Here is a 13,599-nt window from a genome sequence, read left to right as displayed (position 1 = left end):
AATGAATGTATGTTAGCCTTTATGGGGCTTTTGTAATGAAAAAAAATTGCCCGGATGGGGCAATTGTGAATAAATTTTATATTATGTTGCATATAATTGTTAATTAAGCATTATGATTAAGATTACAAATGAGCTTATTAGATTTGATCAAGAACGGGCTGGAATGTTGATTAAGAGACATAAGTGTATATATATTAATATGAAGTAATTTAATTTTTTTTTTTCATTTCAGCTCACATGGAGTTTCTCGCATTGGAAAGAAATTAAAAAGATTCAGGATCCTAGAATTGAGGACACGGTACATGTGTACTCAAAATAAATGATATAGTAATGCACAGTAAAAGTGATAACACGTATAAAAAATACAGAAACTATATTTTACAGTTTAGTCCTGGTGCGCAATATTTAAATTTCTTGCATTACCTGCTACATGCTACACCATCTTCTGTTGCAGTTTATTTGTCTTATCTTATACAAAAGCTTCAATTGCAGTCATTAATGCTGCATAATATAGTATTCAATGGTCACATCATATTAATCTTTGTAATAATCCATGTGCAGACAACATTGTAAATTTGATTTTAGAAGGAGGGAAGAGATTATTATCGAAACCTGTAGTTAATAAGAAAACTATTACACCTGAGATTTTAGATAAAATAATGGATAAATTTCCACAGGTAGAAAATTTATATCATTCGAGATTGGTATGTATGTTGTTTTTAGGTTATGCAGGTTTCTTAAGATATGATGAACTTGTGCATATTCGAATTTGTGACATAAAGTTTCATGAATCAGGTTCACATGTTGAAATGGTAAACAATCACCGCGAGACGCTTGATTTCTATCGGTGGTTAACTGTGCGTTTGAATCCTACCGTGAACGATGGCGTCGCGCTACATCACTTGGACGGTACCTCAATTAAAATAGGAATTGATGCACAGGGATGCAGCTACGCACGGGAGAAAAACTGATCTGATGGAAAGGTATACCCTTGAGATCAATATTTTCATACAAAAATTAATTAGTTCATAGAAAATTTCGTATAGAAATACAAAACAGTGTTCGTCCAGTTTATGTTGACCTACGTAACAAATTCAACCTTGTCATCAGTTAGACATCACTTAGTTTTCCTATACATATATGATTGAATTCGATTACAATCATATTTGTATACAGCTTTGTTTTATAAAGTAAAACCCTTGATCATAGCTTCTTTATGGTATTTATCTGCAGTCGAACCGACATTATAAAGTGTAGATAGGCATCAGCATTCAACCAAGAATGTGGTTTTCGGCATGTGATAATCTGGTGGGGACCATCCGACCGATTTCATTCATTTTTTTTTTAATTGTATTCACATTGTAAGGTTACCCAGATAAACACATATATATCTTAGAACCCCTACCCTCTCTATGTTGAAAAATTTATCACCATATTAGGCCTATATAGTCAAATTATAAATGTTTCAAAATCAAAGAGCAATGAATCAGATTATACTACAACTTAGAAATTTGGACAGTTTTACTTCATAAACTGAAAGTTAAAACCAGAAGTCTCTGTCGAGACTGAAGCTCTACTGGTTTGAACTTATAGCAAAGGAAGAGAAAGTACTTAAGCAGCTGGGATTTGAAACTTTATAAACAGCATTAAATAGAATAATGATCGTTGATAAAGTCTCTTTATGTTCTTAGTGTAGTCTACTTGTGTGCCAAGTTATACTGAAATCAGACCAAAACTGTAGGAGGAGTAGTATTTTGAAAGAATTTTACAGACATTTCTATTTTTAGTAACCACGGCAACACCGTTCATCAAAATTAAAATTCGATACACAGAATTATGTATCTTAGTGTATTCTACTTGTGTGCCAAGTTATACTGAAATCAGACCAAACTTGTAGGAGGAGTAGCATTTTGAAACAATTTTACAGATATTTCTAATTTTAGTAACCACGACAACACCATTCACCGAAATCAAAAACCGATATACAGAAATATGTATCTTGGTGTAGTCTACTTGTGTGCCAAGTTATACTGAAATCAGACCAAAACTGTAGGAGGAGTAGCATTTTGAAAGAATTTCACAGAAATTTCTATTTTTAGTAACCACGGCAACACCGTTCATCGAAATCAACAAGAGGCCCATGGGCCACATCGCTCACCTGAGAAGCTTTGACCATTCTGTTCTTTACCAGATTTCCCCCTTGTTATACATAATGCATCCCCACCCTACCCCACTGATCATAATTTAGACATTTTGAAATATATAACTTTTCATTGGCACATATGTTTCAGCTTTTTTTGGCCCAGTGGTTCCTAAGAAGATTTTCAAAGATTTTTCCTATGTATTTCTACGTAAAACTTTGATTCCCTATAATGGCCCCTCCCTTCCCCCGGGGGTAATGATTCCGACAATTTAAATTTACATACCCAAAAATGCTTCCATAAGCTTTTTTTCTGGCTCAGTGGTTCTTGAGAAAAAGATTTTCAAAGATTTTTCCTATATATTTCTATGTAAAACTTTGATTCCCCATTGTGGCTGGGGGTCATGATTTGAACAATTTAGATTCTACACTATACCAGGATGCTTCCACATAAGTTTCAGCTTTTCTGGCCCAGTGGTTCTTGAGAAGAAGATTTTCAAAGATTTTTCCTATATATTTCTATGTAAAACTTTGATTCCCCATTGTGGCCCCGCCCTTCCCCCGGGGGTCATGATTTGAACAATTTAGAATCTACACTATACCAGGATGCTTCCACATAAGTTTCAGCTTTTCTGGCCCAGTGGTTCTTGAGAAGAAGATTTTCAAAGATTTTTTCTATATACACTGTATTTCTATATAAAACTTTGATTCCCCATTGTGGCCCCGCCCTTCCCCCTGGGGTCATGATTTGAACAATTTAGAATCTTCATTATACCAGGATGCTTCCACATAAGTTTCAGCTTTTCTGGCCCAGTGGTTCTTGAGAAGAAGATTTTCAAAGATTTTTACCTATATCTTTCTATGTAAAACTTTGATTCCCCATTGTGGCCCCGCCCTTCCCCCGGGGGTCATGATTTGAACAATTTAGATTCTACACTATACCAGGATGCTTCCACATAAGTTTCAGCTTTTCTGGCCCAGTGGTTCTTGAGAAGAAGATTTTCAAAGATTTTTCCTATATATTTCTATATAAAACTTTGATTCCCCATTGTGGCCCTGCCCTTCCCCCGGGGGTCATGATTTGAACAAGAAGATTGAAGAAGATTTTCAAAGATTTTTTCTATATACATGTATTTCTATATAAAACTTTGATTCCCCATTGTGGCCCCGCCCTTCCCCCTGGGGTCATGATTTGAACAATTTAGAATCTTCATTATACCAGGATGCTTCCACATAAGTTTCAGCTTTTCTGGCCCAGTGGTTCTTGAGAAGAAGATTTTCAAAGATTTTTACCTATATCTTTCTATGTAAAACTAATTGTGGCCCCGCCCTTCCCCCGGGGGTCATGATTTGAACAATTTAGATTCTACACTATACCAGGATGCTTCCACATAAGTTTCAGCTTTTCTGGCCCAGTGGTTCTTGAGAAGAAGATTTTCAAAGATTTTTCCTATATATTTCTATATAAAACTTTGATTCCCCATTGTGGCCCTGCCCTTCCCCCGGGGGTCATGATTTGAACAATTTAGATCACTATACCAGGATGCTTCCACTTGGTTCTTGAGAAGAAGATTTTCAAAGATTTTTCCTATATAAAACTTTGATTCCCCATAGTGGCCCCGCCCTTCCCCCGGGGGTCATGATTTGAACAATTTAGATTCTACACTATACGATGCTTCCACATAAGTTTCAGCTTTTCTGGCCCAGTGGTTCTTGAGAAGAAGATTTTCAAAGATTTTTCCTATATATTTCTATATAAAACTTTGATTCCCCATTGTGGCCCCGCCCTTTCCCCGGGGGTCATGATTTGAACAATTTAGAATCTACACTATACCAGGATTCTTCCACATAAGTTTCAGCTTTACTTGCCCTGTGGTTCTTGAGAAGAAGATTTTTTCATGACCCCACCCTATTTTCGTCTTTTCTTGATTATCTCCCCTTGCAAGGGGATATGTCCCTTCATTTTAACATTTTAGATTCCCCTTCACCCAAGGATGGTTTGTATCAAAATTGGCCCAGTGGTTCTTGAGAAGAAGTCGAAAATGTGAAAAGTTTACAGACCAGACCAGACAGACGGACAGACAGACGGACGGACGACGGACAAAATGTGATCAGAAAAGCTCACTTGAGCCTTCGGCTCAGGTGAGCTAAAAACTGATACACAGAATTATGTATCTTAGTGTATTCTACTTGTGTGCCAAGTTATACTGAAATCAGACCAAAACTGTAGGAGGAGTAGCATTTTGAAAGAATTTCACAGAAATTTCTATTTTTGGTAACCACGGCAACACCATTCATCGAAATCAAAAACCGATACACAGAATTATGTATCTTAGTGTATTGTGTGCCAACTTATACTGAAATCAGATCAAAACTGTAGGAGGAGTAGCATTTTGAAAGAATTTCACAGAAATTTCTTTTTTTGGTAACCACGGCAACACCGTTCATCGAAATCAAAAACCGATACACAGAATTATGTATCTTAGTGTATTCTACTTGTTTGCCAACTTATACTGAAATCAGATCAAAACTGTAGGAGTAGTAGCATTTTGAAAGAATTTCACAGAAATTTCTATTTTTAGTAACCAGGGCAACACCGTTCATCGAAATCAAAAACCGATAAACAGAATTATGTATCTTAGTGTAGTCTACTTGTGTGCCAAGTTATACTGAAATCAGACCAAAACTGTAGGAGGAGTAGCATTTTAAAAGAATTTCACAGAAATTTCTATTTTTAGTAACCACGGCAACACCTTTCATCGAAATCAAAAACCTATACACAGAATTATGTATCTTTGTGTAGTCTACTTGTGTGCCAAGTTATATTGAAATTAGACCAAAACTGTAGAAGGAGTAGCATTTTGAAAAATTGTTTACAGACAGACGGACGGACGCCGGACGCATTACTATCGCATAAGCTCTTCTGGTCTCTGACCAGTAGAGAATGAAAACTGAGGTCAATTTTATGCTCTAGACCTATTTTTCAAGAATTTAGAAAAAAAAAGTCTCCCTTATTATACCATACGTCAGCTTGCCGTAGGCCGGTGAACCTACTTCATGTGTAATAATCCAATATATTGTTACTTTTTCCCTATTTTTATAGACATATATATATATACAGTATTTTATGTTTGTTCTAACTTATGAAATAATAATCAATGCCATTTTCATCCAAATATCTGTGTTATGATTAATTCTAAGTTCCAACAATAATTTATATCCAGGCTTGAGTCCTATGATAGGAACAAGAACATTTTACCACCGCCTGTTCTTCTGCCAGAACCTCTAGATGTGAACTGGCCATCCACTGGATTTCAACAATTGAAGCCAGATCACCAGGGACTTTTACCTAGTGTAACAAGGGACCAAACAGAAGGTATTTTCTTCACCGCCTTGCAGGTTTCATAACTTTGAATATATAATATACATGTACTAAATTCAGAGTAGTATGATCCTATGTTGAAAAAAAATGTTTTTTTTTTATCTATCTTTCATTATACATGTACCCCCACTCCTAAGGAGAGAGGGGTAATAGTTTTTTATCTATCTTTCATTATACATGTACCCCCACTCCTAAGGAGAGAGGGGTAATACTTATACGGTGATATAATCCTTGTGTGTCTGTCTGAGTGTCAGTTGTGTCTGTCCTTAACAAATTTTTCTCAGCGCAACTACTTTATTAAATTGCAGAATTGATGATTGAAATTTTAGTACTCTTTGCTAGGCATGCCATATAGTGGCACTGGATTTATTTTTGTATGCATTTGAAATACAAGAAGGGCAATGTTTGAAACTCTCTGTAAAATTACCCAGACAGTAGAAATGCAGGGCTGATTGCTAGTGAAAGTTTTCAGACCTGTCGAAAATGTACTAGCCCCCCAAAAATGAGCCTTTTCTGAGTTCATTTAAGCAATAATGTGAATGGGTCCATCTCCCTATAAATTTGATCCCATACCTATATGCTGATGAATTCTACCCATTCTCTTGCTACTCTTTGTATGGAAATATTTAAAGTTATTTCAAACAGTTAACACAGAAGAGATGGTAAATTAACATTAGAGCAGGGATATCACTAGTGAGCATTAATGATTTCCTCACAGACTTCTTGTTTTTAATGCAATGAACTTTAGTAATGAAATTAATATGTATTTATTTTTGTTGGTGATAATGACTCGGCAAGAAACATTAAGAATGGTGAATTGCTGTACGATTCCAAGAGAATCCTTGCGTGTTCTGTGCTCATTCAGGCCGACATATTTTTTACGGGAATACTCAGTGCAGCAATGAAAAATAAGGTCAGCTGAACATTTTACATAGACTCAGCAAGAAATTTAATCTATGCCTGTTTTTTTTTTTCAAATCTCTATACTTATCATTTTATTCCAGATAGAAAGTCCATTTTTAATTTGTAATACACGTAATCTTTGTATTTTTATGAATTTGGCAAATACCATGTATGTATTTTTATCAATCAGGTTACATACAACTACAAGCTTCGACTAGAAAAGCAATCTGGAGATATTTTAAGTTCCCACTGCGAATGTCCTGCTGGTAAGGGCCCAAACGGAACGTGTAAGCATCTAGCAGCAGTGATGGTGATGCTGGAGAAGTTCACTGGGTTAGGAGAACTGACTGGCATAGAGAAAACATGGACCGAGAACCTAATGATGTTCAATAAACCAAAGACTTCCCATAAAGGTTTACATTTATATATTGATTTATAGTTATTTTTTGAGCTATTATACCCCTGGTAATCTTCAATATGCTTTTTGAAAAATTATTATAAGATTTGATATTTAACGTGAAGTGGTCACCCATCCAAGGGTTTAACAGGCTCAACATTTCTAAACTTCCCTGAAATAGAGGGATAGTTTACCGCATCACTATAAAAGCTAGCTTACTAGCAAGGCAGTTTAAGTTCCCTATATACTTTCTGCTACAATATTTAGCTTTAGTCTGGGTGTACCTATAACATAAATTACACAGAATATGAATTTGAAGAATGTATTGTGGTTTTACCTATCATTTAAAATATTTCAACTTGACACTTTTTAGGTCGCCTGAGTAAACTCAGGTGACCTATTGCTATCTGTTTTCGTCCGTCGTCGTGCGACGTGCGTCGTCCGTCGTCAATCGTGTGTTAACATTTGAACATTTTCAGCTTCTTCTCTGCAACCACTGAACAAATTTCAACCAAATTTGGCAAAAAGCATCTATGGGTGAAGGGGAACAAAAATTGTGAATTTCATGATCCCTGCCCCCCTGGGGCCTGAGGGGTGGGGCCAAAACCACTAAAATTAATGCAATCTTTAAAAATCTTCTTCTTTACTCCTGGACATCAAGGAGTCAACCTGTTTGCAGGATTGTAATCAGCAATGAGTCTTCTACCGAAATTGTGAAATTCATGACCCTGGGGTCAGGGGTTCTAGTGCTAGGGCGGGGCTAAATAAGTAGGTAGTGAAAATGCATTATTTCTTTGAAATTGAATGGGTTCTTTTAAGGTTTATTGATGATGATATTCTCAGCACTCCACTGAGAATAGACAAAGTAATTAATGAAAATTCGGGAGATGATGGACTGGAAGCAAACCTGCAGTCAGGGGATATGTGTCTGTCCCTATTCAGATGGACACTTGTATAAGGAAAAAAAGCTGTTGAGAACAGGTATAATTTTACATTAGCAGGTCCAGTACGTAACAATCTCATTGTCCAGCATGCATGTTGCTCATATTTTTAAAGAATGTAACATTTTTGAAAGAATTATTTCCGTATTTTTTGTTCACACAATTTCAAACAAAATAATTTTTCTGTAGATGCATGTTGATCGAGTTGATATCATGAGGATCAAATTCAAAGTACTAATCACTAAAATTTTCTAACATACTGAATTTACAGCTGAAAAAGAAAAGGCACTAAAAGAGACAAAACAATTCTAAAGACAGCCAATCCTGAGCGTAGTATGTATAAAATTATATTGATGTTGCCATTAATTTATTAGAAATAACTCTTTTAGATTTGGAAGCATGTCTTTTGCACAAGAACTTAGCAGCAAACATATATCTGGTACTTATTTACATTTTATGTCATAAATTTCCATGTAAGGGGATAACACTGTATAAGATAGTATTCCTCATGATGTATTCATTAAACTTATTCTTGTATACTGATTTTGAAAAAAAAATCAATTCCATGCAGAGAATAAAGTGACGCGCCACGACATGATACGCCCGTCAAAAAATTACCAATTTTCTTGAACAGTTTAGGTGCAAAAAAATTACATCAACCTTGATTTTTAGATTTCAATGATTTTTCCATTCCTTAAAATATTTATCCATCCCCTGTGATGTAGGCATCAATTATAATAAATATTACATCACTGATAGATTTCTGTGCTGGTTGTGTTAGACCTTGTCAAATGCCCATCATCAAATTAGTCTTAACAACTTAATCTATACCAAATTAATTTTGAAAAAAAGGCTGGCCATCAAATGACATATGTTATAAACTGACCAGCAGTTCTTCTGTCTAATCCACAAAGGGCTGCTTAATCAGAGCGACTGAGACAGCTAGCCTTCCTACATTGAACTCATTAATTAATCTTTAACTGGATGCTTGTCTACTCAATACTACCAAGAGATGAATGGGTCTGCACTATCTACTTTAATTTTTTTTTTAAACATATAAAATACTCTCAGATTTTTTTTTGGGTTGAGATTTAATGTCCGACAGGTTCTAGTATGTAATTCATATGGACATGCTGATTCAACCCAACTCTATAAAATTAGTTTTTAAATCAATAATATTACATAATATCAGATTAGTCTATTATGCAATATCAAATTAGTTTTAATTACTTTTCAGCAAATTCATTTCAAAACTTAAGCTAGTCAACAAGAGCTATTTTTAATCAAACAGGCTTACCCATTTGCCCAATTCTCAAGGGATATAGATACCGCCAAGGCTCTGTCAGTTGGCTCCTCGCGCTCAAAACCCATTAATTTCTCTCTAATTTGACATGAAATTTTCTGTTATCAAAATTCTTCTTGACTAGTGCTTGATAATTACACTCATGGGAGACATGGGATTTTTCTAACATACATTATATTTGTTTTAGATTGCTGTCAAGTATATGCTTAAAAAAAATAAGTATTTTCTTGATTTAACACTATTTTAATAACAACAGTGCAATACTCTTACATTATTTGGGATGTGTAAATGAAAAGTAAAAAGACACATTTTTTTACATTCACTTAAAGTAGAGGTCACAGTGACCTTGAAATAGGTCGCGACACACCTTCTACCTAAGATGCATAAACTGGTCAAGTTTGATGATTGTAGGTTTTATGGTTTTCTAGTTATGGGCCGGAAAGGATTTTTCCATATTTGGCTATAACTTCTTAATTAAAGGTCAGAGCGCCCTACTTTTTGTGTGCGACACATCTTCTACCCAAGATGCATCAGGGGACAAAGCTTGATAATCCTAGGTCTAGTAGTATTAAAGTTATGAGCCGGAAACGAAAAAAGCTAACAGACAGACGGACGGACACGAAGCCTATAACATAATACGTCCCGTCTTAAGACGGGCGTATAAAAAAGGAAGAAAAGTGGACCGAAAAGGGTAGTTCGTAACAAAATCTTAGCTACTTTTTGAATTTGTACCAATCATACTTTAAGAAATGAGAAGTCAACTTTAATAAATTTTGAAAAATTCAGGAACATATGCAGGGAGGTAGAAAATTTAAATGAAATAAATTTTTAAAAAGTACAAATTTAAACATTGAAGATATGACAGGGTACAGGGTATCCAGAGATTAAAGGAATTTCTTCAATATTTACATTGTAAAATGTGGTGCATAAATATCTACAATATGCTTTCTTCAATATTTACATTGTACAGTGTGGTGCATAAATATCTACAATATGCCACAATTTTTTTTTTCCAGAGAAAAAATCATCAAAACGAGCAAAAGCAGAGGAGTGCAATGATCAAGAAAATAAAAGAACAAGAAAGGGTATGTACACTTGCATTACTTTAAACAGAATCAAAGGCTCATGTCAGTCTGTCACTGGGTCTGTCTGGACTCTATAACTGTTTATAGTTTATAATAATAAATATAACTGTAATGGTATCAGTGTGTGTTTAACAAGTATGTAAAGTTTACATAGTTCCATTTATAATAGCAGTGTTGTGCCTTTGACTTTTAGATACCCCTTTTTAATGTGGAGAACTGTAAATCACCATATGTTTTATTCATAAATCAAAGGATACTCTTAAAATGAAAATATATCTCTTAGATTCTCCAACTATAAAAATCTGCCCAGTTGCGGAAACATTGCCAGAAACGTTGTATTTCACAAAGGTAAAATAACATATGGTTTGTTATTCTCTTTATTATGTCTTTTGTAGAAATATTAGAGAAGAAAGCGAGGGACAACTCGAGAACAGAAACGCTCTTGCATGCCCAGGACTACATTTTAAAGCATGTGAGGAATTTTGATATTAATACCTCACCTTGTAACCAAGCTACTCCTCCCACCTTGAAACCACCTTCCATCTCATATTCACCTACATCTACTGCACAAACTAACATTGCTCCTCCCTCAACTAACTCTCCACTTATCAGTATTACTATTCCTTCTTACCCACCTGCAACTAGTATTACTTCACCTTCCTTTCCACCTGCAACTCCACCTTCCTTCTCAACTGCAACTAGTGCGACTCCACCTTCCTTTCTACCTGCAACTCCACCTTCCTTATCACCTGCAACTAGTATTACTCCAATTTCCCTTCCACCTGCAACTAGTGCAACTCCATCTTCCTTTTCACCTGCAACTCCACCTTCCTTCCCATTTGTAGCTAATTCAACTTCTCAACCAGAAACTTTTATTGTACAACCTCTTTCTTCTTCGTTATCCATAGACCAACCTGTAGATCAGTCGCCTGCTCCCATTTCCTGTTCATTTACAGCATCCTAACCACCTACACCTAATACTGCTAAATTACCTCCTTCCAGTCCTATCCATCTACATTTAACCCCATTCATTCTCAGTCTTTTGACTTGCCCTCAACTTCCTATCAGTCTCCATTCCCTTGTCTAACGACTTCTCTTCTCGGCATACTACCGGTAACACATCAGATGTTCTGGGAAGATCGTTGATAATGATTGCTGTGAGTGCTCTGTAAAAGTTCAGATAGAAAGTCTGAAGCAAGCTCTCAACCAGAGCACCAAAGATAATGGAGAGCTTTTGTTAAGGGTGCAAGAGTTGGAGAGGGAGAGGGAAAAGCCTGGCTCAAGTAATTATCGAAAGAATATTTCTATGATCTTCGAGTTTGGCTCCACACTTCATTCATCTTATTGTAATCCATGCAACATACATTAGGCATATTCATGTATTTTATGTACAGTAGTATATTATTAGATTTTATGCTACAAAAATTGAGGTTGAGATATTTTTGTCCCCCGCTTTCGCGAAAGCGAGGGGACATTAAATCTCATTCGTCTGTCTGTCCGTCCGTCAGTCTGTCCGTCACAAAAACTTTAACCTTGCCCATAACTTTTGATTTAGTGGAGCTATGACTTTCATATTTCACGAGTGTATTCCTTGTGACAAGACCTTTCTTTGGGCATCACCAAATTTGACCTTTTGACCTTGGAGTTTGACCCACATTTACACAAAAATTTCAAACTTTTACTTTGGCCATAACTTTTGAAAAGTAGGTTCTAGGACTTTCATATTTCACATATGTATTGTTTGTGGCAAAACCTTTCATTGGATAACAACAATCTTGACCTTATGACCTTGACCTTGGAGATTTGCATACTTATGAAAAAACTTTAACCTTGACCATAACTTTTGAACGGTGAGGACTAAGGCTTTCTTACTTCACATATGTAATCCCTGTGAGAAGACCTTTCATTTGATACCAATAACTTTTACCCTTTGACCTTGACCTTGGAGTTTTAATTACTTTTTAAAAACTTTAACCTTGGTCACATCTTTTAAACAGTAGATAGTCGGACTTTTATATTTCACATATGTATTTCTTGTGGCAAGACATTTCATTGAATATCAACAATCTTGACCTCTAGACCTTGACCATGGAGATTTACCTACTTATGGAAAATCTTTCACCTTGACAATAACTTTTGAACGGTGAGGGCTAGGGCTTTCGTACTTCACTTATGTTTTCCTTTTGAGAAGATCTTTCATTGGATACCAACAACTTTTACCCTTTGACCTTGACATTGGAGTTTTAACTACTTTTTAAAAAAACTTTAACTTTGGTCACAACTTTTGAACGGTAAATACTAGGACTATTATATTTCAAATTTGTATTCTTTGTGGCAAGTCTTTTCATTGGATATCAACAAATTTGATCTTTTGACCTTGACCATAAAGATTTACGTACTTATGAGAAAACTTTAACCTTGACCATAAATTTTGAACAGTAAGGGCTAGGGCTTTCATACTTCACATATTTTATCCTTGTGAGAAAACCTTTCATTGGATATCAACAATTTTGACCCTTTGATCTTGACCTTGGAGTTGACCTACTTTTAAAAAACTTTTTACTTTGGCCATGAGTTTTTAACGGTCAGGATTAGGGTTTTCATCCTTAAAAAAAAATCAACTTCAATGTTACTTTCTAAATAGATGACATATGATAGGATGTTCATATTACACACAATATGTCATAAAAGATAACATCTCACCCACAAAGACACCGAAAGCGGGGGACCACAATTCTTTGAATTTGCTTGTTGACCTCAATTCCTATGAAAGGAAACTTGTTTCAGAACAAAACTTCAATAACAAATTCTTGTTGAAAATTTTATATATTGTAAATGTGAAAAAAAACTTGTCTGATTCCATTACTTTAGTTTTTGGTTATCATTTTGAAATGTGAATGATCAAGCGCGATTATAAGATTCATTTTTTTACAGTTATTAAAAGATTTTTAAATTTTATAGCACAAGAAGAAAAGGACAGTGAAGTGAGGGATCACTATACCTCCAAAAGAGGAATCATTGTTGATTGGTCAGACTATGTAGCTAGGCAGTTAAGTGATTGTGGGTGGGATCAATGTGGTATGTTGCCTTGATTTAAAGATTTACTGTTTGTGGTGCCCTTGTTGATAAATTTTCTTAAATTTAAAGTGTAAATAAATCTGGTTTAAATGAATTCTAATGCAATTGAGTTATCTTTTGAACAGCTACTTGTTGATATTGGAAAGGAGGCCCCTTCTTATTATAAAAGATTGGCTGAGGAGGGGGAAGTTGTTGTGCCCAGACAGTGGTGAAGTGGAATTTTGGGGAAGTGCAAAGGAAAAGGGAAATCCTGTACAATCAAGAAATTTATAGATGGGTGTTTTGAGCCGGAAGATTTGGTCGGCAAAACTTCCGTAACTTTGGTTCCAAAGAACAAAGTAGCCCATTCCCTGAAAAGTAAGCAAAAATT

At 35.4% G+C, this 13,599-nt stretch overlaps 1 protein-coding gene and 1 pseudogene across 1 annotated transcript; both read left to right on the top strand.

The window, feature by feature from the left end:
- Positions 1-809: 809 nt before the first annotated feature.
- LOC134256655 (uncharacterized) lies at positions 810-6,864 on the top strand (annotated as a pseudogene).
- An 845-nt stretch (positions 6,865-7,709) lies between these two features.
- On the top strand, positions 7,710-11,115 carry LOC134256654 (uncharacterized). The gene is made up of 3 exons (XM_062739338.1): positions 7,710-7,803; positions 10,083-10,151; positions 10,547-11,115. The coding sequence occupies exons 1-3, from the start codon at positions 7,710-7,712 to the stop codon at positions 11,113-11,115; spliced, it is 732 nt and encodes a 243-aa protein (XP_062595322.1).
- Positions 11,116-13,599: the final 2,484 nt, after the last annotated feature.

The sequence above is a fragment of the Saccostrea cucullata genome, unplaced genomic scaffold, assembly GCF_032062105.1.
Source record: "Saccostrea cucullata isolate Sc308-1 unplaced genomic scaffold, CSIRO_AGI_Scuc_v1 ctg1977, whole genome shotgun sequence".
Lineage (NCBI taxonomy): Eukaryota > Metazoa > Mollusca > Bivalvia > Ostreida > Ostreidae > Saccostrea > Saccostrea cuccullata.
Note: the sequence above shows the minus strand (reverse complement) of the source record. Positions and strands in the feature narration are given on the sequence as shown.